General features: G+C 42.0%; 2 protein-coding genes across 10 annotated transcripts in view; both read left to right on the forward strand.

Moving 5' to 3' along the window:
• PAH (phenylalanine hydroxylase) overlaps nucleotides 1-6,092 on the forward strand; it is a 42,835-nt gene extending 36,743 nt beyond the window's left edge. For all 3 annotated transcript variants that reach the window (XM_037389032.1, XM_037389031.1, XM_037389033.1), the window contains 2 exons: nucleotides 1,964-2,079; nucleotides 2,684-6,092. In XM_037389032.1, coding sequence (XP_037244929.1) covers nucleotides 1,964-2,079; nucleotides 2,684-2,727 — 160 coding nt within the window. In that variant the 3' untranslated portion in view covers nucleotides 2,728-6,092. The remainder of the gene's footprint in view (nucleotides 1-1,963; nucleotides 2,080-2,683) is intronic.
• Nucleotides 6,093-7,309: 1,217 nt separating this feature from the next.
• Nucleotides 7,310-26,382, forward strand: part of LOC119148294 (tyrosine 3-monooxygenase-like) — a 52,566-nt gene continuing 33,493 nt past the window's right edge. For 5 of the 7 annotated variants that reach the window (XR_005104355.1, XR_005104357.1, XR_005104356.1 and 2 more), the window contains exons 1-6: nucleotides 7,310-8,835; nucleotides 9,752-9,926; nucleotides 11,907-11,995; nucleotides 15,251-15,318; nucleotides 16,716-16,766; nucleotides 20,495-20,640. Coding sequence is in view for 3 of the 7 variants with exons in the window: in XM_037388269.1 (XP_037244166.1) it covers nucleotides 8,698-8,835; nucleotides 9,752-9,926; nucleotides 11,907-11,995; nucleotides 15,251-15,318; nucleotides 16,716-16,766; nucleotides 20,495-20,640 (667 nt within the window). In the remaining 4 variants the exon portion in view is untranslated. The remainder of the gene's footprint in view (nucleotides 8,836-9,751; nucleotides 9,927-11,906; nucleotides 11,996-15,250; nucleotides 15,319-16,715; nucleotides 16,767-20,494; nucleotides 20,641-26,382) is intronic. The other 2 variants (XM_037388270.1, XM_037388271.1) reach the window with 2 other exon arrangements.

Below are 26,382 nucleotides of genomic sequence, written 5' to 3' on the forward strand. Positions count from 1 at the left end.
GTTCCTAAGACAATTGTTATTACAGCTAAACAAAACTCCAAGCAAGCCTAATAACACCAACCCTGAGGCCTGTGTGGTTAGCTTAACACAGAGCCTCCAGCTTGTTACCACCAGCGTGTTTACAAGACTATGGGGTTACGCAATAAATCTTGCAGTCATCTGTGACTCAAATACAGATTCAGTTCCAGTTCAACAAGACTTCGAAATAATGATCCAGGTTCAGTTCTGGTTCTTGAAACAAGAATGACTCAGACTGTGTTTGGGGTTCAGCTTGGGTTCCACCTCACAACAATATTTCTATTCTAAACACCATCATATTTCTGGATGTTAGTCAAGCCACTAGGGGTTAGCTTTAGTTCACACTTTAACAAGTTTTTCACTTGGAGATGACTTGTCCCAGACCTGCAGTCTCTTCTCTCTCTCTCTCCCCCATTCACAGATAAACACATGCTGAGACCCAAGATACTCTGCTGCTCCAGGCTTCTCAGCTCCACAGTCTTCCTAGCTACCTCCTCTGCTGCTTCCTCAATCATCATAAGCCTGCAGCATCTCCTTCTGCCCTTTTCTGTGGGGTAATACCTGAGAAAGATGGCTTTCTCTTCTGGTTTGTGCTATTAATATCCTGCACGCAGTTTCCATCTTCTCTGTATACTTCTCTGAGTAGCAAGTTCCTTGAGAAAGCGGAAGCTGCTGCCTTACTCTAGACAAACTATCTTGGAGCTTCTTTTATTTGTTTCAGTGACCAAATTAGAAAAGTGGTTAAATTGAAATAGAGGTCTGGGGATTGGTCCAGTGCCTGTGTTCGTGGCTTGCACCTGAACACATGAGTTTGTGTGTAATAGAAAACCTCCCTGAAAAATTATTCTGAGGTTGACCCAAAACATTTCAGCTTAAGGCATTCATCTTCTAATTAGGATCTTACCTTCAGCTGGGATTTAGGAAGACTGTCTTCTAACGTGCATCTCTCCCCTTAGGAAAATTGGACTGATGCCACTAAATATTTTCATCATAGCTAACATAATTTTTTTCCACTGTCACACCTTCTGATCTGCTCACACGGAACTCTGTTTGAGATAAAGGTAATGGCCTTAGCTGATAATAATTAGGACTAAAGTGAAGAAGCAATGTGGAGGTAGCATCCGGCATATTCCACTGTTCTGGGCATATGGGATTTACCATGCTAAATCACAGCCTGTATATTGGGGCTTCCATAATCAGCTCCTGCATGCTTTCCTTCTTCTTTCAGCAATAACTTCAGTAATCTGAAGCAGATATATAACCCAGTATCCTGCTGGAGTCTACAAGGAGCTAGAATAATAGCTCTGACCATCTCATTCCATTCAGAGCTCTCCTTTCCACAGTTCTCTGGTTATGCAAATTAATGTTTTCCCAAGATAACGAAGTATGAATGCTTCTGCCATGGAATTAACTATTTTGTAGCAGGGAAGGCTGCAAATAAGGAGTGGCAAGAATACTGCTTTACTCCATTGACTATGTCCTGTCTTTGCAATGATGTGGAAGCTACTACCAACAATGTCAGAAATTAACACTCTTCTTGCTCCTTGGTATGCCAGGATGACATAGGTACTTGACCTTATTTTCCCAGAAATTGCAGACTTGGATCAGTATTTCTATATTTTGCATTACTGAAAGGACAATGAGGTTTTCAAGTTTGGCAAATCCAAATAACTACATAGTTGTCCTGTACCAGGAAGAATGTTGCCATGCCAATAGCATAATTATTCCTGTTAGGTAAAAAAAACAAAGTTGTTAAGGACAAATGCAGATTCAAGAACATTACTGAATGCTGTAGGTCTCAGATCACTGAGCAGGAATTTCAGTTGTTTCCTCTCACAGATTTTCTTATTCCCCTCATCAACAAATGCACACACCAAGAAAATAGTGAGTTACTGAAAAAAGGAGCTTTCTGAGTTTGTATGTGCTTTTTGTATTTTTGCCTCAGGAAATTTGCTCAAACAATCCCTCGTCCTTTCTCTGTTCGGTACAATCCCTACACCCAGAGGATTGAAGTCTTGGACAATGCAAAGCAGCTGAAGAACTTAGCTGACACTATCAACAGTAAGGAACTACAGATTTGTTACCTTGAATTCCTCAAAACTTGGATCAGAAATAGCAATCACAAAGCAGATTTTGTCTGGTTGCATTAATACTCTGAGCCTGACCAAGTTAAAGCAGCACACACGTCCTTTCTGGTGCAAAAACTTCTTCCTAATTCTAGCCAAGCTTCAAAATTTGACTGTAATTTGTTGCACCTGAAATATCCAGTTTTAGTGGAGGTGCTAGGAATGGCCAGAAGGCCTTGGGATGGATTCTGATGTGTGGCTGTAGCTGTTCTCAGTAAGGAAGAAAAGGAAAAGTTTGGTTTTAATAAAATTTCCTTTTGCCATTCTGGTCTTTTCCCTGATACATTTTCCCCCTAACATTTGCTAGCCTGCTGAGAGCCAGCACCCCCAATCCTGTGAGCCATCCTTGTGTATGGGTGATGAAGGTAAAGAGCTGACTCTGCAGATATTACTCCAATAGGACCCTAATAAATGTGTCCAGCCCAGCACTTCTTTGCTGACCTTATTCTTTCAGGGGATGGATATAAGGGGTAATATATACTAGAGTGTTAGAAATGGGCTGGCTGTAGAATTAACTGCTCTGATTATTTCCTTTGCAGGTGAGATGGGGATCCTTTGCAATGCCCTCCAGAAGATAAAATGAGGATTTGCTGTAGCTTGCTAATCACTGGCTGCTGATTAGAAGCTGCCATGTGCAAATGTGTTTTCATCTAGCCTCAGTCTTTCATCTTCCTGTGTACTGCATAAATGCTTATGTTATATATCTTAATTACTGTAGATTAGCAGAGAAATACATGCCTTCAGGTGACCCTTGACTATTTTGGCCTTCAGACACTAATCCATTTTTTCTCACTAATACATAAAAATGACCTTATTTCTAGGAATCTGGGGAAAGCCTCCATATCTCTTGTGCCAAAGGTTAGCAGAAGGGGGAGATCTTCACCATGCAGAGCTATAGTCTGCAGCAGCTGTGAGGTTGCATTACTACTCTGGGCCCAGGGACAGGATGGCATGATTATGAAGACTCATCTACTTTGCTTTCTCTCACAGTCATTCTCCCCTCAGTCCCTCATATTTGTGCAAGGTTCCCATGGAATCCCAAACTCTACACCTTTCAGGGGGTCTACGTATACTCCTTGGACCTCTGTACCTCTATTTTATACACAATCACTTCTATCCTGCAATACATTTTTTTCCTAAAAATGTGATGTCACCATTGATCTAAAGCACACATGCTAGCAGAAAAGACAGAAAGTGTGCTGCAGCCTTATTAACAGAGTTATTGCCATATAGAAATATACTGTACTTGGCACAAGTACCAATCCCAAAAAGGTTTGTGCAAACCAAGAATGCTTTATGCTGTGATGTGTCATTGGTCTGCAGAGTGGAGTCCCTAAGCAAGGCACTGAGGCTGCTTACCCAGAGCATGGAGTCTGTGTCTAATACAGTACCCGCAAAAAAGCCCCTTCAACGGAGAGTTACTTAAAGGCAAGTCTGTGTGGCTTTTTGCAGTTGTATGTGAGGTCAGTTTGTCAGTAATTTGTGCAAGCAAGGAACCATGCAGGTGCATTAAAAAGGCATCAAGGCCTTATTAGTCCAGTCTCAGAGCCGTGCTGGCTGTAATATTGTGTAACCTCACGGGTTCAGAGCTGATTCACGATCAGTCAGCTCACAGAAGGCGGAGACCTCTCTTAAGACGTACTCAGCTACTTACTGTGGAAGGTTGATGTGTGAAAGCTACCTTGTGTTGCCTGTATCCTTCTCTGAGAGTGCTTTATTCAGCACTGCTACAAAGTATCTCCAAACTTTCTGGACTCACAATCCAGAAGGTGGGTACCAACACCTTGGAAATGGAGAAGTGCTTCTTACAAGGCAGCTGAAGAGATCAAAGCCTTCCAACTCCTAACTCGCTGTGTCTATCTGTGTCTAGAGCCCGCATGAAAGCTATGGGAGACCTGGGTTAGCTGTGTCCCAGTCTGAGTGCATTCAAATCCAAACATGATATCTTTCAAGACAGCTCCTGACACTTTTTGGAGTCTTCTTCCTTCTCCCACTTGAGCTTTAATCTTAATTTTTCAATGAAAGCAGTTTTATTCTTTCTGGACTATAGCTTGACTGAGGGAGCAAATGGAAACAAGGGTGATTCCAACTTAACCCAACGGCTTAGCCATGTAGAAGAGCTTTGCTGTTCAAGAAGCTATTTCTGTGTTTTATCCAATAACTTCCACTCAAAGTAGTTAAATGCCCTCTTGGACTGGTCCACATTGTGTAATGCCTCCCTGTAGCTCACTAGTTGAAGGAGGAAGGAGATCAGCACTTGTCCATTAGAGCAGAATGGAGCAAAGCAAATCAGAACACTATTTCCACCTTGAAACAATTCTGTATCATGATACTAACATGATTCAGGAGTCACATTTCTGTTAGAAGATCCAAAGGTGGAGAAGGATTTGAAAGTCCATGGGTCTCACGCCTGATATTGTACTACTCTTGTATTTATAGTTTGAAAATCAATGGAGCTTTAGTGTAAGCATCATCCTTTAGGAAGATAGAAAGTACAGCTGTTTCCATTATATTTATATGGCCCATAACATTAGTCTAAGGATACCAGCCGGAACCCTTCTCAATAGACATATACTTATGCAAAATGGTATCATTTTGGTGCTTTGAAGTAAGCTTTTTTGATTTCTGTATCTTTTTTCTTCCTTTTTTTTTCTCATGACAATGCCTGTGTGTATCTTTCAATCCTGCTTGGCATGTATTTTCAGTGTGAAAGTAGCCCATATTTTTCTCTCTTAATATAATAGGACACATGAGGTAACTGTGTACCACAAAGAGACAAATTCATCCCAAGCGTGAAGTCTTTCAAACCAATCCTCAGACAGCTTTCCAAGCTCCTTTGTTTCTGGCTCGTTATGAGTGACAGCAGCACTAGATCTATAATGATACTGAGAACCCATGATTCACAGTTGTCTTTTATGTACAAGTGGAATGGTTAGTGTTGATGTCACATGTGTGATTCTGTGTCCCTTAATGGAAGTTTAAATAAGCAGTATCTCCAGCCAAAGCAGCATAACATAGCTGTTCAGCAAGCTTTTCATCAAGAGATGAGAAAAAGTTAAATTCTTAGTATTTTAAAAGAAGAGAAAACATATCAAAAGTAGATTTTCTTGCAGAACAAATTAGCTTGTGCATATATACATTAAATAGCACAAATAAGTTGAATTTTAAATAGTACTTCTTAATGGGTGACTTATTTCCATGCTTAAATAAAATGAAAGTTGTGTAGAAAAATGTTTTTTGCACTATCTGGCCAGTGCAACTCCTCTTTGTAAGGTAACTGCACGAGTCAGTCAGAATTAAATTCCCCCAGGTAAGAGGGAATGCCCATTTGAGATGTGTTCTAAATCAAAAAAGGCTCTCTCGAGTTGGTTGACTATCACTCATCCAGGCAAAGTAATGAAAAAAATCCCCATATTCTTGATGTGTGTAATTACCTAGAAACGATCAGCAAAGCCTTGCTTGTTCTACCTTTGCATACTCTATATGTCTTTGTATGTTACTCTGACTAACCTATCCCAAGCTACTCTTTTAAGTAACCTTCCTCTCTTCTACCCCACTATGATCAGTGTCCCCATCTCCAGCTCTGTTTCAGGTGATCAAAGAAGCTCTTTCATGAGATCCTTTTCCTTTTCAGTGACCTTGGCCAGGGTCAGTGATGGTGTGGAGGGAGGGCTTGTCCGCACAGGTTACACAGGGAGGTGGTCTCCTCTGGGTGTCTTAAGATGCCTAGAACTGACATCAGCCTTGGAGAAGGGACGCTTTATTCCCCAGAGGATGCAGAAATTATTGAAAGAGGAGTGAAGCACAGGAGGACTCCACAGGAGTGCATTCTTTAAAAGCCTGTTTCTTTGCTATTTCAAACCATGCTAGCAGTTGGCAGAGAAGACTTTTTTGATGTTCAACTGAAACCATTTAAATTAACCTAAATAAACAGAAATATTAATGTCATATCCATCTCAAATGAATAGTACTGTACTCACACAGGGTGGAGATATCTGCAATGGTAACAGGTCAAAAATTGGCCAGGTTGGTTGTGGTGATCATCCATGTCTGCCTAAATCACCCACCCCAGGGACTCCACAAGAGGGGGTGAGCTTACTCTTGGGGTGGGAGAGCCTCAAATTCTGCAGGGAGAAGCTGCCTGTCCCCATGGGAAAGGATGACACACTCTGCTCCAGTCCTTGCATAGCCCTTTGAATTGCAGCACCCAGACTGAGACCTCTCCTTTTGTACTCCTAGATGTCCCCAAAAGCGCTGAAAGCAGGACTTTGGGACGTCTTAGCAGAGCTGACTTAAATCATGGGTGAGACCTTCCTGGGCCTGTCCCAAGCATGGATTCAAGGTGGTATTGCGGTGTCCACTGGATAGGCAAGGAAATTTCACCACTTGGAGAGCCAGGGCTTAAAGCTGCACTGTAAGCTCTGCCTATGCTGCTTCAGCTATCACACTGGCTGAGGAGCCCAGTCCGGGTCTAAAAAGAAACCTCCATTCCTACACAGAACAATTGGTGCTGTAGGAACATATAGAGATGGGACTCTAACACTAAAGCATGAAAACAGCTGTAGGAGCCTGATGTCCGTGCTCTTCCATTATTTGTGACCAGTGCCTTAAACATGCATTTTGAGCCCTGGGGCTTTCACCTACATGCCCACATGTAGCTGTAGTAGAAGAACTTGTGCCATTTGTTGTTTGTGCCATGCATGTGGCCTGGACGTGGGGATGCACGCACCCAGCCTTCACAGTAAAGGCCCAATCTGGACTCAGATAGCCAGGCTCAGCTCAGCTTGTTCTCCTGTGCCCAGCCCCGCCACCACTGCTGGGGGAACGTGACAGTGGGAAGAGCCTTGCTCCCCCTTAAACCCCACTTCTCATCCCCCTGTCCCGTTCAGTTTGCAGCTGCAATTCAGCCACCTCTGAAGTGGACCCCTGCCCTCCTGGAGCCCCCTGGGACATCAGCCGGGCCAGGGCTGGGGGGCGTGGGGTAGCGCGCGGAGCGGAGGGTGCAGCAGCCCAGAGCCAGGCTGCGTTCAGGCTGTGAACAGGGGCCTGCCCTGCCCTGTCCTGCCCCACCCTGCCCCACCCTGCCCTGTCCCGCCCCACCCTGCCCCACCCTGCCCTGTCCCACCCCACCCTGCCCCACCCTGCCCCACCCGGCCCCACCCGCAGGTGGTGCCGGGCCCCGCGGCACCTTGGCCTGGGCTCAGGCTGGGCCCAGCTGCGGAACAGCTCCTCTGGGGCTGGCACTCACTGCGGCCTGCAAAACCCTTGGTGCTCGAGGTCTGGATGGGCCCATGCTCCTCAGGATGCCAAGACCGGCTTCCTGGGCACCGTGGTCCAAAATTCACCTTGGGTTTGTCTGTCTCATCCAGGAAATAGATGGGCAAATCGAGACCTCCTCAGTGCTCTGTCTTGGGCTCAGGGGAACCACAGTGCTGTTGTGGTCTCTGGGGAACAAAATTTGGTTACATTATCTTTATCTTCCCTGGCCAGGAAGAAGGCAAGAGCAATATAGCACTGGGGTGTGTGACCCAGCCAGGACCAGTTAAGAGGCACATCAGAAACAGCTCTATCTGTGAAGGGAGGGCAGAGAGGTGGTCTTCTCTGTGGACCTGCGAGATGGCTTTCACAGGGGCTCCACACACTGTAACTTGGGCTATGTAGATATGGGTGCTCATACCCAGAAACATGTTTGTGGACGTCAAGGGATGCCATGCCCTGGCAGGAGCAGAGCTGAATCTCCCTTGAGCTTGCCCTGCCACCTATGAGCGAGATGTGACCCTGGGCTTTTTGAGACACTCCTACTTCCTGGAGATAAAATCATGACAAAACCAAGTTCCAACAGAGGAACTTAGCCTGGAGGCAAACTCGGCTCCTGTAGGGCTAGGGCTGAGCAGATCCTGTGGTCAGGAAAAGCTTAGAAGTAGGCAATGAACTTTGTCTCTGCTCAGGTCTCTCTGACACTCCCATGGTTGTGTCTCTGCAGAGGGGACACGGCTTGGATCGGACTGGGGTGTGCAGGGAGACCCCCTTTGGTTCTCTGGGGGCATGGTCAATGCAGAGAGGGGGACAGTGAGGTAAGAGATGGGAAGGAAGGGGAATTTCAGATGCTCTACAGGGCAGTCCAGACTGGAAGATGTAAATGGAGATCAGGCTCCATAAAGGAGCCCGTCTCCAGGGTTGAACAGCTTGCAGACACCTTCAAACAGAGCAGGAGGGCCATGCTTTGAAGTTACCCAGAGGAGGAGGGTTCTTTTGGGCTCTTGCGCAGATCCTACGCAGGCTGTTTCCCTTGATGTGCCTGGCATGGCCAACATAAATGTCCCTACACCTAACACAGCAGTAACCAGCTTGCTCTGCTGCTGCCTCACAGCTCTGATCTCACTACCCGCACAGACACATCTCCAGTCCTACCACATCCCCTGGCCATTGCTGCAGGACAAGCACTCACATCCTCAAGCAGTTTCTGCTCAGCATCTGGGAACTGCAATCCACTCCTCTGTCTTCCAATGAAGACTGACTCGGTGGTGATCTCAGGCCAAAGGAAGAGAAGGAGATGCATGGCACAGAGCCATTGAACAAGCGAGACAGCCCGGACTCCAACAGGGAGGATGGCAGAGCCACTCTCATCCTGACCCTCACCCTCTGCAATGTGAGCAAAACTGAGCTCTCTAAGGCAGCCAAAGTCTTTGAGGTACAGATCTCACCATTCTCCTCCTCCATGCAGCCCTCTCTTCTGTCCCTATTGCCTTCACCTCTCCCGCTCCCCGCTGTGCATCTCCCCCTCTCTCACCCTTCTCCTGCTCCCTGCCTGACATATGCCTCCACCTGCCTTCCCCCATTTCTTATTGTCCCTGTTTTGCTACAGCTGCTCAGAGAGCTTGGCTGGCCTTCCCAGGTGGAGGAGAGTGCTTTGGAGGGAGGGAGCAGCTGGGCACAGTCATTTAGAAGAACCATCATTTAATGTAAGGGCTGTTTAGAGCCCAATCTATTATTTCTTTCTAGCAGGTGTGGTGGCCAGCCACAACTAAACAAGAGGCAGGCATTTCAAGCACTCGGATTGTGGGGATGTTAGAAGCCAATGAATTTTCTCTGCATATTTGGCAGGGGATACAGAGAATACAAGAGCTGTAAACCATACTGGCATTATATATTCTGGGCATTTGAAGTATCCCTACCAGGTGCTTACTCTCACCTGTGAAAATTAATAACTCAGAAGAAAAGTATTTTATTAATTACTTATTTTTAATTGTTTGCGATTATTTTGTGATTATGGTGGTGTTATATATCACTAGATCTGCTTTCATTCTGCCAGGGTTTTAAGTTAGCCATCCACTCATTTATTATTTCTGCACAGACTACAGTCAACAGTATCTCATCTTTCATCTCCATTTATCTCTACCTAATTCTACAGTGTTAAATCTTTAGCTCTGCCTGTGTTTTTTTAGCACTTTATAAACTGGGCATTATTAGGCTTCATTGCTTAACATGCACTTCTTGTTAATACCTCTTGTAGTTACCTTTTAAAGACATTGTAGAAGTGTATCTAGACTTATGTGGATTTCCAGCTTTTGGAGAAGCTCTATCATACGAACCTCTGGCTCTTGCAGATGTTTGAAACTCAGATCCATCACTTTGAAACCAGACGAGCCAAAAAACCTAAGAATGCTACTGATTATTTTGACATTTTCATTGAATGTGAAGTTCACAGTGCTGATGTTAGTATCCTTATCACTTCCTTAAAAAGAGTGACAGAGGACGTGAAAACTAGCAGAGAAGAGAAAGGTAAGAGTTCTGTTTCTTTTTGGATTAACTTTTTTAGCTTTAGCTTTGTAATAGTGATTTAATTTGTCTAAAAAGCAGGTGAGCGTGCATTTAGTTTTCTTCACTGCATGACAGTTTTCTCTGAATTGGGACCATTTCCATTGGTGTGGACAGAGAGGCACTTCACCATAGCCAGTGGAACTGAGGTGAGAAAAGCATTCCAGCAAAAAGGGAGATAAGAAAGATAGAGCAGCAAAACAAGATGCTGAGGAGAAACTGGAAACTCCTCAGTGACAGGAAGATTGTGTGCTTAGAGCTGAGAGCTGTGCAGAGAACTGGCTGCTCCAGGGCAAGCACATACACTCGATGGGAACGTGATGATATAGCAGAGGGTCTGAATGTTTCATTTGCTTGTAGTGTATTGCATTTGTTTTCTTAAAAGAAGCAGTAGCTGTCTGTTTATGGTGCCCTGGGTACTGCCGTCTGGGTGCAGTAGGACTCTCTGGAGGTAGATTGCTCCCTCACTGAAAGCTAAATGCAACAGGCTGTAAGAAGCTTCCAGAGTGCAAGAGGGAGAGAGGGTCAGCAGAAAGTCTGCAGGTAGTGGGCAGGCTGGGAGAACTAAGGGATGAGCTTCTCGTAGAGAACAGACCCACTGCCAAATCTGGAGTGACAGAGCATCAGACATCTGGCACATGAAAAGCTTGTTCAGAGGCTGTGCAGCTTCAAAAGTTGCACTTTGGGAACAGTATTTCATTTGGCAAAGTGATGCAAGTGGCTAGTCCACAGCCTGTGCTGTATTTCAGCCACCATCCCTACCAGTCACCAGGATGGGAAGTGAATTTGCCACTATTTTTCCTGTTTACAGGCAGGTAGGGGATGGGTGAATATAACAAGCTGTTAGACACCTTTAATACAATTCTGAAGATACTAGCGGTGCCCCTGGTAGATGAGAAGGCTGAGGGTCCATATTTATATTTATATATGTAAAACACCTATCACCATATTGATAAACCAGAACCACTGATGCCGCCAAAGAAAAAGGCTCAGCAAAAAATTCTGGGTGGACATAAGACATCTACCAGACTAGTATTTCTTCCTTCTTATCACAGAATTGGCAATAACTGCATGAAAGAACTGGGATTTCCCAACACCAGTGTGTATTTGTAGCTTTGTACCTTTGTGAACTGGCTGTGTCTGGATATAATGTAATAGAGCTAAAGCTAAATTTGCCATTCAGTAGAGAGATGCCTGGTTTCTTGTGAAGTATGAGATTAAGGTGACCCCAAACAGACCTTTTCTGAGCTATAAGACACTAAATCTGATTACAGCATCAGTCTGACCTTCAAAAGCAGTACCAACTTTGTCTTTTTCCAGTATTTCTTTAATTCATTGGTTATAAATGCTGGCACTTAAAATAAGCACACATTATTTCAGTCGCTGGAAAAGGTCCTCACTTCAGGGGAAGGAAACTTTGGAAATTCAGCTAATGCTAGAATAGTTTTGCTGAAAAAAAAAAAAAAAAGAACCACAAGGAAAAAACTTGAAGTCAGGATACTTGTTGGCCTGTTTTGTTTCTATAAATTTCATGTTTTCTTTTAAAATGTTGTTTTCACTCTTAAAGGTATGAAAACTTGACTATTTTTTTAGACAAGATTAAAATATTTTCTTAAATCCAAAATGCAGAAATAAATTTGTTGTGCTGTGTCAAACAGAGTATTTCATTTGGCCTAAAGGAAATGTTTATGCCTTTAAAAATTGTTTCTACTAATTAAAACTCAGAGATTATCATTGCAAATAAATTTCAGATTATTTTTCATCCAGTCTGCCACTTTGGTTGGCAAATGAAGTCAACTACTGACGTATGGTGACATGTAGATATGAATATTCTTAGATAATGATGAAAAGAAAGCTTGTAATCTTCAGCACAGGTTTTATTTTCTGTGCCTTTTAAAAGTGATTTGATCCTCTCTCGTTTAAATCTTGCTGCTTTCTCTCCAGTGCCCTGGTTCCCCAGAAAAATCCAAGATCTGGACAGGTGTCACCATCTGATCACTAAGTATGATCCCAGTTTGGACCATGGTCACCCTGTAAGTTTCGTGTCACCATTATTCGATTTTTTTAAACACAAAACCTCTGTAGAGAAATTTTTGTAAGGAAAATTTCAGGAGGAAAGAAATACTCAGGAAAAGACTGAAAAAATAAAGGGCTAGATAAAGGCTGATCTTCAGTGGAATTAGGGACTGCAGAACACATAACTTAATACTGAAAAAAGTTTATGGGCCCTGATTCACCAAGTTACTTATGATTAACATCAGACACATGGTGAAGTAATTTCTATGCAACATATTCTTTAGCATAAGTTTACATGTCATTGTTTAGTTAAAAAAAATCTTTTATTATTTCACTGCGATATATTTGAAGTATGCCCACTTTTACTAGCTGGTCCACGTAAGAGTCAAGTTCCTCAGACTTGCTGTTTGTGTTTTCCATGTTTTGACCTTTCAGATATTCCATACCTACATTCTTAATTTTGCATATGCCAGCAGTCTCATTCAAGTACTGATGTACAGAGGATGGTAATGAGGACAAGTGGCAAAGAGCTAGTCACTAGTAAATACCAAATCCTCAGATCCCACAGAGGGGAGTATTGTGCTTAAACTTGCTAAAATCATCTAGACAGAATATAAGAGAAATACATGGCAGCACTGATTAATGGATATAATACCTGAACTGTGTTTTGAATGTGGCCAGAGAAGCTCAAAAGGTCTAGCAATTTCAGTTGAGGTAAGCATCTAAAGTTTAAATACGAAGCAAGTTGGAAAGGTTATAAACCTAGCTTAACATCTGACTTCTCACAAGATCCTTGGAGCCAGGATTTTGGCAGTATTTATTGATACTACTCTGCAAAATATTGTTAGAATGTTTGTGATGGGCCTTCCCTTGGATTCAGGCAGTAGGTCTTGGTTAGGAGTGGGCTGCAGAAAGGGCTTTACTCGTAACAGTTTTGTGTGTGTGCTTTTAGTCTTGCCATAAGCAGAAACTCTAAGAGAAGGAAGTGGAAAAATGTGCTTTAATAATGATGATAGCAAGGCAAAGTACTGGGAACAAACGAACACTTGTTTCTCATCAAAATTTTCCAACTTTAGTCTAGATGAGATATGAGTTAGGTACAGACAAAAAAGGGACTCCAAAGGGCCATTTGCTGATTGACAAGGTAAGCTGCAGAATTGTTGTGAAATGTTCTGCCAAACACCATATACAAGTGATGCATGAAAAGGAAAAAAAAGCATAGACTTTGCACTGAAAAATGCAAGGAAGATTTGGATGGGTGTCAACAGAATCCACAAGATTTTGTCATTCCCTTCTCTAAATGAACTCTATTTAGACCTTTTTATTAACCTACGGAGTGTTAGCATTATTAGCTATGTACAGTTCTGTGTGGTATGAAAAAAACTTTCCAAGCCCATCTTCTATTTTTGAGAATCGCTTATTAAACTGTAATGCTCTAGGAGAGCTTCATATCCTCTTTGACCAGGACATCTTTCATTCTTCCTCATCTCTTTCTGATAGAAACAGTCCAAGTATTTATAATTTTCCTGAGCTAGCTCTGAGGCTCTTCCTCATGAGATAAATGAATGCACATTGGGAATTCTTCGACCTGAACTAAGTTTCCTTCCTACTTGGCCAAACAGAAGATGTGAGCACTGAAGAGGATGAAAGTACTGGTGTTGCACAGTTCCCAAAGTGCTGAGTGGGGATAAATCTAACTGGAGAATGCAGTGCAATTCAGAAATACCTAAACTAGCTTGAAACAAGTTAGCTCGGGCACTGAAAAGCATTTGTCTGCAGCAGGAGGGAGCACAACGTGAGCTCATTTACTGTGCTGCTGAGCATGGCTTAAAAATGGGCAGGTTGGAGGAAAGTACCAAATATGCTGATGTAAAGGTAGCTCAGCAAAGATTTTGCATATACATTTACTACCAAATAGACAGTTTGGGCTGTCCATCTCAACAGCTTCACTTTGTTCTTTACTATGTCTTTAATGGCCAGAAAAGCAAACTGATGACACTACAATGCCAGTCTCTGGGGCAGCCTGGCACTGGCTGTAGTGGTCCCCCAGGGAAGCTTCTGCTGCTCAGAACTGGCAACAGCAGGGACAAAACTGGCAGGTCACAGCATCAATGATAGATCAATGAAAGGCCCAATGGCTTTCCCACATGTTTTGCATGGACTTGTTACAGCTACTGACAAGCAAGGGTAACATCTGAATGAACGTAATTATCCCTAACACATGACAAAAATAAACATGCTCTCAGGATCCAGTTCTTTCTTCAGATTCACGCACACAATAGTCATTAACTGCAGTATTACTGGTATTATTGCTACACTGAAAATTATGTGAATAAACCTAAGGGAGAAATTTGGCTCATAGTATGCAAAGTGGTTCCAGTAAATTCTGAATATTTTAGAATAATAAATATTTGTACAGTGATGCTGATCAACACTGTTTATGAGTTATATTAGTAATACAGTGCCAAATTTTGGATTTTATTCCTATTATGAATGATGTAAAATTCAAAGGAATTTGATTCCACATCTCTATTCGTATTTAATAGCTGGAGAAGCCGGCTTGAAGCTCAACTTCTAGTAAGCACTGAGGGGGCAAAAACAAAACTCCAGGAGTTAATAAGTAAACTGCCCCTTTTAAACAGATAGCATTGCATCTGTCTTCATCATAACATGGTAATAAAGGGGTAAGGGGGCACTGAGCTGAAAGCCTGTACTGTCTGCAGATTCAGTGGTGGCTCTAATGATTTCTAGCCATTGAGGACCCCTTCTTTGCCCAAAGCACAGGCTATTGTGCAGCTGCAGCATAATTTCTCTGGTGAGATGGTACTAGGCTTGGTACCATCATGTCCATCAGAGCCCTAATATTGAAACCTTCGCTTAGCACAGGAAAGAAATAATTCATAGATTCAGCTCATCCCCAGTAGAAGTGAAACCCCTATTTCAATTCAATTTTTAATGTGATTTGCATTTAGATTTGACAGTAAGTGTAATGGTCTGTGATGTAGCGTTTATGAACAACTCCAAAACCTTCCTACCAAGCCATGTTACTTTCCTTTCTGGTCACAGGCCCCAGTTTTTCATCAAAATGTCATGAATGTAACTAATTGCAGACTTTGGCTTACCTGGTTCATAAGGGTTAAGATTCATTGCTTCAGAGAAAAGCTATTTGAGGCCTATGTTTTCTGAATGCTTATTATTATTTCTGAATGAAATAAATATGCCTACAAATCCCTCTTAACATTAAACTTTTTTTGAATTATTTTCTAACTCAGGGTTATGCTGACCTGGAGTATAAGAAACGGAGGGCGTTCTTTGCTGACCTTGCCTTTAATTACAGAATGTAAGTACAAGGCTGCTGAAGAGAGACTCCAGCGGTCCACATGTGCTTCCAGACATCTTTATGTGAAAGAAACACCAGGGACTTAATCTTTTGTCAATGTATCAATGGGGATGTCTTTTAGAAAACAGAATTCAGCCACAGAAGCTCTCATTCCATATGAAATTGACTTCTCCCATAACACAGAAAATACACCTTAAGATAAAAATCTTAGGTTTGCATTCACATCTCTTTCAGTACTGTATTTTAGAATCATAGAAACATTTAGGTTGGAAAAGACCTTTAAGATCATCAAGTCCAGCTGTTAACCCAGGACTGCCAAGTCTACCACTAAACTATATCCCTAAGCATCACATCTACATGTGTTTTAACAACCACCACCTCCCTGGGCAGCCTGTTCCAATGCTTGACCAACCTTGTTCCTTTTTTCCTAATATCCAATCTAAACCTCCCAGAGGTGATTTCTCAGTATAACTCTTTTATTTCAATTCTGAAGTGCCTTTTAGGACTAGCTCCTGAGCTGGGGCTAATCTGTTCCAAGGAACTATAAGGAACAATGTTCAGGAACATTTTTGACAGAGAAAAGCAATTTACTATTTTTGTTATTTGTTTGACAAAATTTCTCTAGCTGTGTACATTAGCTACCTAAAAACCTAAAAATCTCTTAGGTCTCATGTCAGTGATACTGAAAATGTTCTTCTTTTACATGTAAAACTTCACCAGAATCACACCGCTGTCTGACAGTCAATCAGATGTATAGGTAGAACTGGTTATGGACTGTCAGCCTCTTGGTATCCAAGAACTGGTGAAATCTCCCAAGTCTTGGGAGATTTCTATTTGAGTATAGTTTTCTTACCACCACCATCTATCACAGCTAGTGTAGCACAAAGCACAAAAGCAGACATTGAACTGACTCAGAGCTACTGAAGAAGCAGCAGTGAGGAAGAGGAGAGAAGAGCACCCATCACAGAAGTTGGTGGTGGCCACGCAGTGTATGCCTGGGTAGTTTTCTGCTGATGAGTTTATGAATGCTTCTCTGCGATGATACTGTGCTGATCACATCCTCCAGGGAGGGACTTTCCAGGTGCACACTGTGTTTGGGTTGCTAGATTGCCTTCAGCAGAGGTAAGGGTAAGCCTGAAGGCTTCTTCTTTCTTCTGTAAAGCAGAACATGGCTCCCTTTCTTACCATATCCCTCTGTTTCCTCCTCACACCGGAACAGAGGAGAAAATGCACCCATTAGGACCTACCAAGACAAATAAGTTGTTAATTATGTACTATTTTGCTGTTTCAGTCTTCATTACAGCAAATATTCATGGTGCAGGCAAAGAAAATAATACTTGGAAACTGAACTTGAAACCTGCTTTAGACATATACATTATTTCCTCTCTCCATTACAGAGGAGACCCTTTGCCTTGCATTGAGTACACTGCGCAGGAGACTGCAACGTGGTGAGTTTGTTACTTATACAATCCGACCTCTGGGCCATTCCACTGCAGTACCAGGAAAGACTGGCAATGTGACACAGTTAGTACATTTTAAAACCATATTTATCCATCTCAAATTTTACTCCTTGGTTAAGTGTCACCTTTTGATCATTTGTTTTGCAGAAAGCCATTCTCAGGGCTCGTTTTAACTATTCAATTCCTAGAGCAAAATGCATTTTCCGAACCATCTCCTTGCCTGACATACCCACCCAGATATCAGAAGCCAGAAAACACCTGGAGCTTACAGTGTAGCTTCTAACTGACCTCTAATTAACCATAGCTATGGTGGTGACAGAAATACCGCCTTTCCAAATCTGTTACCAGGAGAAAATGCCCACTCGCAGGATGAGAGCTCAGTCACAGGATGTGGCTAATAGGACAGACCAGCCTTGCTTATTCTGCAAGTATTCATTGCTATTAACATGTATAGGCATCATTCTCTCAAACTGAAGGCAAAGGGAATTTTGGAGTGCCCTTCTAGGATACATTATTTACACTGTAAAAAGGCCTTTGATATCATATGATATCAGAGTGTAGCATTTCTTCACTGGGGCTTTGCTTCTCCTGAAGATTTTCAGCACAAGAAAACCCCAAACCAAAACCCAAACAAAAAACCACCAAATGCCAAACCCAAACCCAAACAAACAAAATTAATTCAATTCAAAGTATGTTTGCAGACTTTATGTGAAGTATGTGACCAATTTGAAAGAAAGCAGAGTTCTTATTTCACATATCTCTGTTTCCACTTTCTCCCAGTAACTTTAACAAATTGCAGTAAGCAGCAATCATTACACATTTGTATGATAATACAAACATAAATATGTCAAATTGTCCCAATTAAAAGCAGAGTCGCAGGATTGTGCAAGGTGCTACATGTGCACATAATAAGAGAGTCTTTGATCAGAAAAGTTTACAATTGAAGTGGAAAGACAGCCTAAAGGTGGGAAAAAGGAAGAATGATGACCACATTTTATAACTGTGGAACTGAAAAAGCTAGAGCTTAAGTGATTTTCCCAACATTATACATAAAATTTATATCAATGCCAGGAATTAAATCCATACACTAGGTGTCTCATGCCAGAACCACAAGGCCATCCCATCTTTTCAAGTGATTATTTTATTTTAAATAAAATCTACTGTGCCATAGAAAGCTTGAGGGGTGTTACCCACAATCACATAGAAACCTTGCATCCAGCTCATCCAGGCAGTCACATTTTTATTAAGCTCAAAGAGGTTTTTATAGCATCTTTCAATTGTTGAAGATTGATGGCTGGTGTCATGCTCATGATCGCTACCACCAGCCAACAATCTTGGCATGGGATGGTGTGTGGGAATGTCATATTTAAGCAAATTTAATTTTGTGTTCTTTCCTGTTTTTCTCTTTTGTTGCCAACCTCCGTCATTCCAGCCTTTCTCCACCTAGAATTAGTCCCACTGTGGTAACAGAATAGACCTTTAAAGCAGTGTCTGCCCATTTCCCCAAAGAGCCAGCCCCAGCAACCCAGGTTGCCTTGTTATGTAAAGCTGTTTCCAAAATCAGATGTCCCAATGGCTATCACAGCCCCCTGGGGCTGTGCCCTGAAGTCAGCTGCATTGCAGCACAACTTAATTGAGCACTGTGCACTGGAACAGGAAATTTTGCAGCACAGACTAAATTCCCTTGGTGTTCACTCGGAAGAGTTGTTGGATGCCTTCAGTTTGTAGCAACATGGTTATAAAAATGAAAACTAATCAAGTGAAGAAATATGACTTTCAGAAAACAGAGGGTACAGATGATCTGAGTTTCTGTTTTGAAGCAGGCTTCTTGGAAGGCCCTGAAATTAAGGAGTTATAAAAGATGTCTTATGGATAAAAGCTACATAAGAAAAAGGGAGAATCTAGGAGAAAATTATGGGGATGCACCTGCCACATCTTCATAATAAAGCTGAATAGTGCCACTTTCTTTCCAAAAGAAGGATATTTATGTCAAATAAGGTCATTGCCTTTAAAATCTTTCAAGTAGCTGGCTCCATCATTCATTGTGAGGCACCTTTCTAGAGTATTCTATTGACCATGCTTTCAGCAGTCTTTCTTTCCATCTCTGGACTGAAGTACCACCAAGTAGCAGCTTAATGGTCCTTTCAGTGATAGCACCTTCATACAGTGAGACATTATACCTATTTGAGGCACTACGTTAAGGCAAGATAAATTGTTGTCTGGAAATATCTGCTGATCTATTATTGATCTTGGAGTGAACTGAGATGATTGCCTTAGAGGTACTTAAAGAGGAGGGACTCTTAGTTTTGGGTAATTCATCACTAGTCTCAGGCATTGCCTATGTTTCTGTGGCCATCAATGTTAGGACACACAGTAGAATGATACTTTGATAAGAGACTATATGTACAAAAGTGTAAACAAGCCTGCTCTCTCTAGACTCCCGTCAGGGGATGAACTGTGTACTGGTTCAGATCCTATGCAATCCCACTGAAGTCAGTAGTATTCTTTGGGGAAATAAGCCAGGACAACACTTGAACTCTAGTCCTCCTCATTTTTTCCTAATTCTTCTATGGAAATGGCCCAGTCTCCTGTGGCTTTTGCAATAGTGACAGCAGCCACTGTTTCCTTCTGTTCTTTTAGGTTTTTTTTTTCCTCCTAAGGTTTTTCTCACCCCCTTCATTCTGGTTCATTACTCCCACACTGTGTAAGACATTCATACAAATGAAGAGAGCCATTACCAGGGACTGGCTATCACCTCCATAGCAACAATAGCATCACAAAAAAAAACCCCCAACAAACAACAATACAAAAACAACAAAAGGTCATTTTCCGTAGCCAGCATTTCCAAGAATGATCTCAATTTTCATAAAACAATGTTTATAAAATTTTTAACACCCTAGGGCCATGTCTGAACAAAAATAACCATTTCTATAAGTTCTTTGCCATCCTATTACCACTTACTTATTTTGCAACAGCTAAATATATTACAAACCACAGCTCTAAATCCAAGCACCATCAAGTTTAGGAGAAGCTTGAAGCCCGTGTCTGAACCTGGTTATATATATTCTTTTCTTCAGCTGGTCTCTTTTTGTACAATGGGATAAATGTTTCAAGAAGTTGGCATGTCTTTCAAATACATGGCCCATGCCAGGCATTTTGAAGTGCAACAGTATAAACCCCTTTGCCTGTCCAGATATTACTCTTCAGTATCAGAAAACGTACTTTTTTAGTAGGAGGTTTGTAAGAGCCAAATATAAGTGAGGGAGGCTTCAGCATGGAGGTGGAGGGACGAGTATTTCAAGTTGTACCCCAACATAGAGAGGGAGTGAATACCTGGCTCATTCCATCCTTAAACTGCACAACATAGAGAGGGCCACAGCTGTAGCTTTCTCCCTGGGATTTCTCTGGCACCTCCAACACCCTTACACCTAAGCAATTCTGAATCAGGATTAGAGTCTTGGTACATTAAAGGAGGGTGTAGGAAGGGATAAAACAGATTTGCTGAACAGAACCCACCTTCTGAAGGAAAAATGAAACAACGCCCCTTATGCTTTCCTCCACTACCCAGGCACCAGCTTCCAAGCACCAGGTGTCCTGAGTTCAGGTTTTTAGGTTGCCTGTGCTGGGGGTTTATGTCTCTCTGTAGATGTGTAGATAGGGCAGATAACTACTGCTTTATTGAGGTGGGTCATGCTATATGGCTTTTTGCTTTTCAGGAGGGAAGTCTACAGGAAGCTGAGAAGCCTTTACCCTACTCATGCTTGTACACAGTACCTGGATGCTTTCCAGCAGCTGGAGAAACACTGTGGCTACCAAGAGGATAACATACCTCAGCTTCAGGACGTCTCCAGATTTTTAAAAGGTCAGTTATTATGAACCACAGTTTATTCTAGCGTTTCCCGGACATGTTTGTACAACACGTACACACACAAACCATCTTGTAGGACCCAAGCTGATGAGCAGAGCTGATTAGCTGTAGAGTTCCCTTGTGCAAGATGAGCTGTAACACAGGGCATTAATACCAGGCATATCTAGGGACCGAACTGTAAGTTTATGTTTCTTCTGTGAGTGGCTGCAGTTGGTGTAGCACTGACTAGCTAGCTCCAATACTAGTGGCAGTACAGCTGCTGCAGTACACTACCCAGCAAGATTTCCACATGCAGGTGTTCTGTGGGTTTGTCTGTATTTAATGCTTCTATAGCTATGCTGCTTCTAAGTCCCAAACCCAAGTACAGGTACATACCTCTCAAGTCCCTTTTTTTTCTGATGCCTGAGACAGGATGGCAATATGTGATAGAGGGAATGATCCTCAGGAGGTCCTGCTAGTCTGTCAGCCTTGAAACAGTGCTGCTTCTTTCTTTAGTGGTCCCACTAAAGTTTGGTACCTACCGTGTGGCTGACAGGATAGCAGAAAGGCTGTGGTGCTAGTCTGTAAACGCATGAAGATATAGCCTTAGATGAAAGGACACTTAATAGCGCTAGGCTGACCTAACTACTGTTACCTGGGGGCTGACTAGCAAGGGGACCTGCATTATTTTTATGGAAGGGTCCTGCGTTATTTTTATGAGGCCACAGGCTGCACAGATTCCCAAGGCCACGCACTTTATGTCAACCAGATGATTTCCTACTGTTATCAAGAATGACTAAAGATAGGTGGTCCTTAATGCCTCCTTGCTCCTTCCCAGTGACAAGGAGATGTGCCAGTGAGAGGAGGGCAGTTGATGACTATAATGAAATAAATAATAAAAAGTATGGCTTAACTTCAAACAAATTGAATTTAAATACAATATTAAGGAAATTAAATAACCTGCTCCATGTATCAGTAGGTGACACTAGTAAGTTTGAATAAGCTTTCTGTTGCTGAAGTTTTCTAAGACAATGACATTTTTAGGGAAGATTATGCTGTTTGATGATAAAGTTTTTATTGTATCTTTCTTTAGTGTAAGGGAATGGAGGGGTGGCATATGGAAAGCATCTCTCATGCGCACCATCACCTCCAGCTGTAGGAATTTTTCTGTGCATGCATTATACAGTTTCTGATCTATTTTCTCTTCTATTAACTATCCATCTTACTTCCCTCCTATAGAAACTGGGCTGATAAATATTTTTTCCCATGAAGTAGTTGATTTCACCTTATGGCATTTACATGGTAACTGACAGCAGGGAGTGCCAGAAATCATGTGATGCTGATTTGATTATCACAGATATTTGTATTCTTTAAATGAACAGGTGATTTCAAAGTGGAAGAATCTAGGATAATGTAAGAATGTCCTGTCATAATACTCTTTATACTACTTATGTTGGTTGACAGGATTTGATTGCCTGGAGTCTGGCCCTGCTCACATCTTTTGTAGGCTCTGGTTCTAAATTTTCTCCATGCCATACAGATTGTCCTAAGCAATAAAAAAAAAAATTAAAAAAAAAAATATAAAAAAAAGGGCAGTAAAAATAGTAATTCTGAAAATTCTGCTAATAATAGTTGGGAAGATGTTCACAGTGAGTTTCAACTCATCTGCTATAAACACTGGATGTCTACTGCAATCTAATTGTCTGAACTGTTCTGACTGGGTATGAGTTCAGGCACTTCAGAGGCATTTTATTCCATCCTGGAATGGGTGTCTAAGGGAACTGGAAAGAATGGCTCTCAGGAAAGCTAGTCCTACCCCCTTTAAACTGTAGAGAAAACCTGGATTAGTTTAGCCTACAGGCTTTTTAAAAGATGATGCATAGATGGAACAAAGTTTGTTCAAAAGAACTGTGTTTACAGCTAGACACAATTAAGAGTAAGCTATTTTAGTCCCATTATATGGGGCTTTGAACTAATGTCTTACTTATCTTCAATGATTCCCTCTAATAAGGGTCATTTCATTATGCAGAATTCCTTATAGAATAATAGTATGAAGATTGACATTATTATACAAAGGTCCCTTTGTAACAAACTCAGACTGAGTCAGAAGCATCTGCAAGGTCTGTAAAATCTGTGTTAAAGGCAGCCTCATGCCAAGCAGCCACTGGGTGAGGGGTATGATTCATAAAGAGTTCTTCTGATTTATTATTTGAGTATCTTTTACCACTAGCATCAATAAAGCCAGAATTTTTGCTCCTCACAAATCATCAATCAATTGTGTACTTAGGCTCTTTCCTGTGTTACAGGCGTGCAGTGGTCAGCCAACCAAACCTCAATCAAACTATAGGCTGTGATGTGTGTCCCAAAATTCTATAGTGGATGTGTTTCAACTACAGCCTATGTGGAGATGCATAGTGCAGTTCGTCCTGTCACTGCTTAGTTTTGGGTGAGCCCCAGACTGTGCCACTATCTCATTTAGGACACAAATCCCAGCGTGTACCTTTGCTAAATAGTGCCTCTATGGACTGGACCATTCTTTAGCATGTGTGATGATAAGTCTTTATATAGCATAGATCAGGAAAAGAACAGACCAGACTATTTCAGTTGGAAGGGACCTACAACGATCATCTAGTCCAACTGCCTGACCAATACAGGGCTGACCAAAAGCTGAAGTATGTTATTAAGGGCATTGTCCAAATGCCTCTTAAACACTGAAAGGCTTGGGGCATCGACCACCTCTCTAGGAGGCTGGTTCCAGTGTCTGATCACCTTCTTGGTGAAGAAAAGCTTCCTGATATCCAGTCTAAACCTCTCCTGGCACAGCTTTGAATATAATAAACTGTAGGGATGGAGAGAGAGAAAGAGAGGAATCTTCTGGAGAGAAAGTGATCATGTTATAACCAGCACTCACAGCCAGATAAACTTCCACCTTCTCTTTTGCTCAGCAGTATCTGTGAACTCAAGCAAGCAATTCTTTTTGACTTCAATACAAGTTGAACTACAAGATCTGTCTAGTGTTAGCTGGCCTGCTAGTGAAGCTGGTTTGAACAGAAATGAATTCTACATCATAAGTACTTTATAATTACTTAAAGGGAATTTAAATGGTTAACCATGTGACCATTTAGTAAATGGTTTTCTAAACAGTTAACTAGATGAACCTAGGCATATCTTTCTTTCTAGGAAAGATGTTTGGATTTAGGCATTCATTGTCCTCCACAGCTGGAAGAAATTACAGCAATGAACTCAAGCAAGCTTACACTACAATGCACAGGCCTGTATACATGAGTTTTTTAGGCCAAGAATTAAGACTTACAGATCACTTTAGGTCAACTGCTCAAGACCTTCCCTTTAACTAATTTTGATTTCAGAGATCTTTGGGCAGCATGTCCAATCAGCCACACCCCCAGTTCTCTACTGATTGCTGGTTTTATTGTGCAGTAACAAAATAGAAGTTCAGATTTTGCAGATACTACCTTCAGCAGAAAACTTTTCCCTATGTCTTTTCAAGGCAGATGGCCAAGTCTGTTCCATCAGCAGACTGTCTGCTTCACTGGCCTATATTTAAAAGGGCATCTCAGGGAACTTGAGCTGTAATTTCCATTTTCCCCTCTGCTCCTCCAACATGGATGCTAAAGCAATATAAATTGCCCTAGACTTTTTCATAGTCGTTCCAAAACTGAGTTACTTAGGGCTTGGTTCTCGTCTGATATATTTTTCAGCTGGTGCAGTTTTCACTTCACTCAGACTCAGAATTTAGCCCAGAGATGACCAGATTCTGAGATTTTCACATTCCTCTGGGTTGTCTTAGTATGGCTGCAGCAGCAAGGGAGTGCCCTTGTGCCAGCTCCTGGCCAGTGCCCAAGGAGACATAGCTGATGGTCTCCCTATTCCCCCAAACACCCTGCTTCCTCAACATAAAGAAATAATCTCGATACATTTGATTTCTCTTCAGCTTTGAGGCAGTTCTGTACCTATTGCCTTTGAATTCAGTGGAGCAATAGAAGATAACCATGGCAAATGGTATCTTCTAGATCTTCTAGACCAGGGGTCCTCAAACTATGCCCCCCCACCCCCGCCGGGGGTTGGGGGGGGAAAACCAAGCAGCCGCAGATGACTGCCTGCCACTTCATCTGTGCACCGGCCCCCTGTTTAAAAAGTTTGAGAACCCCTGTAATCTAGACTAATCACTTAGTTCCTCACATTGTCAGGTAGAATCATTCCTTGCTGTCCATTCTTTTTTTGCCCTGTACAGCTTCAAATGTTTTGTCAGTTCCAATTCTTCCAGTGAAGCCTTCCCCCACCCCCCTCTTTTCTTCTCTTTCTCGCTCTTTTTTAAATGAGAAAAGTGCTAATAGCCAAAAGAGAAAGACAAGAAAATGTTGGAAGAAACACTAAAAACCAAACCAAAACAAATCTTATAAATGGCCTGGTTTCTGGGTGGGATTTTGTTGTTTGTTTACATAAAATAAATTAGCTTCCAGGCCTCATGACACAATAGAATATGGATAGAGAAGGGAGAATAAAGCAATTTCTGATTTTTTTTTTAAATGTAGTTTTATACTTTAAAGAAGATGAAATGTCATTTATGGGAGCTGAGAATGCAACACAGATTTTGAATATAGGACTTCAAAAGGATTATCACTGGCTCTCCTTTAAAGCAGTGATTTTCAATTTTCTTAGCTTTGCAGACCACCAACGTGTTTCCCATGGAAATGTAGATTTTGTATTCTACTGACCATAGGACTGGTTATTTTGTTAGTTGTCTCTCACAGACCTTTTGTAGTAATGCAGCGGGTCCTGGGGTAACACTGATTGCATGAGTTGAAAACATGGTGCAAAAGTATTTAATTTTTCTGTCCTGTTCTATAGATATATTCAAAGCAAAACATGTATGGTCACATCACTGGGAAGCTCTATAGTTAGTTCTAGGCAAACATAATGGTGAAAAAAAGAAAGAAAAACAGAACAGAAAAATATGTGAAAGCACTGATGGAAGTTCTGATGTGTAAATGGTTAAGGGCCAAATTCCAGCACCCTTACCTCTGATAGGACCTGTTTGCTCTTTCTCCTGCATGTTCCCATTCTAATGAAGTCCAGGCAGAAAGATAGAATTGATAGCAGGTTTTGCCAGTGCTGAGATAGTTTACACATGCGGAGCATGCACTGACAAAGGGAAATGAATTTGAACATACCCTAGGGTATGTTGAAGTAGGCCTACTGAGGAACAGAAGAACCAGCTAGACTGGAGCAGACATTCAGCGCACCTGTTTCTGTCTTCAGCAGTACTAAGTACTGGGGGTTTCAGTGTGGGGAATAAGAAAGTCTGCAGGAGGGGGCTAAGCAGTAATCTAGCATCAGGGAACAGCCAGGTGCTCTCAGACAAGGGTAGGGGTGGGGTGTATCCCTTATCTAACTCCTGGTTTTCTTTTACATATGCTGTACAGGAAATGCAAGAGAGAACCCCAGAATTCATAGACAAGCCAGGACTGAAAATGCAGGTTCTGTCCCCTGCTTGATCATAAGGATCATTATGTGACCTCAGACACATCACTGACATGCAAGACATAGTAGATAATGTGTGTAAATGTGCTAAAATTGTAAACTGGGGTAGGCAGTATTCCCATAACTCATATCATTGCTGTGTGAAGATGTGTAGGATGAATGGCTAGGTGCTGTGATGGTGCAGTAATTGGATCCACAGCAGTACAAGGTCATGTAAACAATGATAAGCCAGGATGTTGCTACTGTACTTAGGTG

Source organism: Falco rusticolus, chromosome 5, assembly GCF_015220075.1.
Source record: "Falco rusticolus isolate bFalRus1 chromosome 5, bFalRus1.pri, whole genome shotgun sequence".
NCBI classification, from domain to species: Eukaryota; Metazoa; Chordata; class Aves; order Falconiformes; family Falconidae; genus Falco; species Falco rusticolus.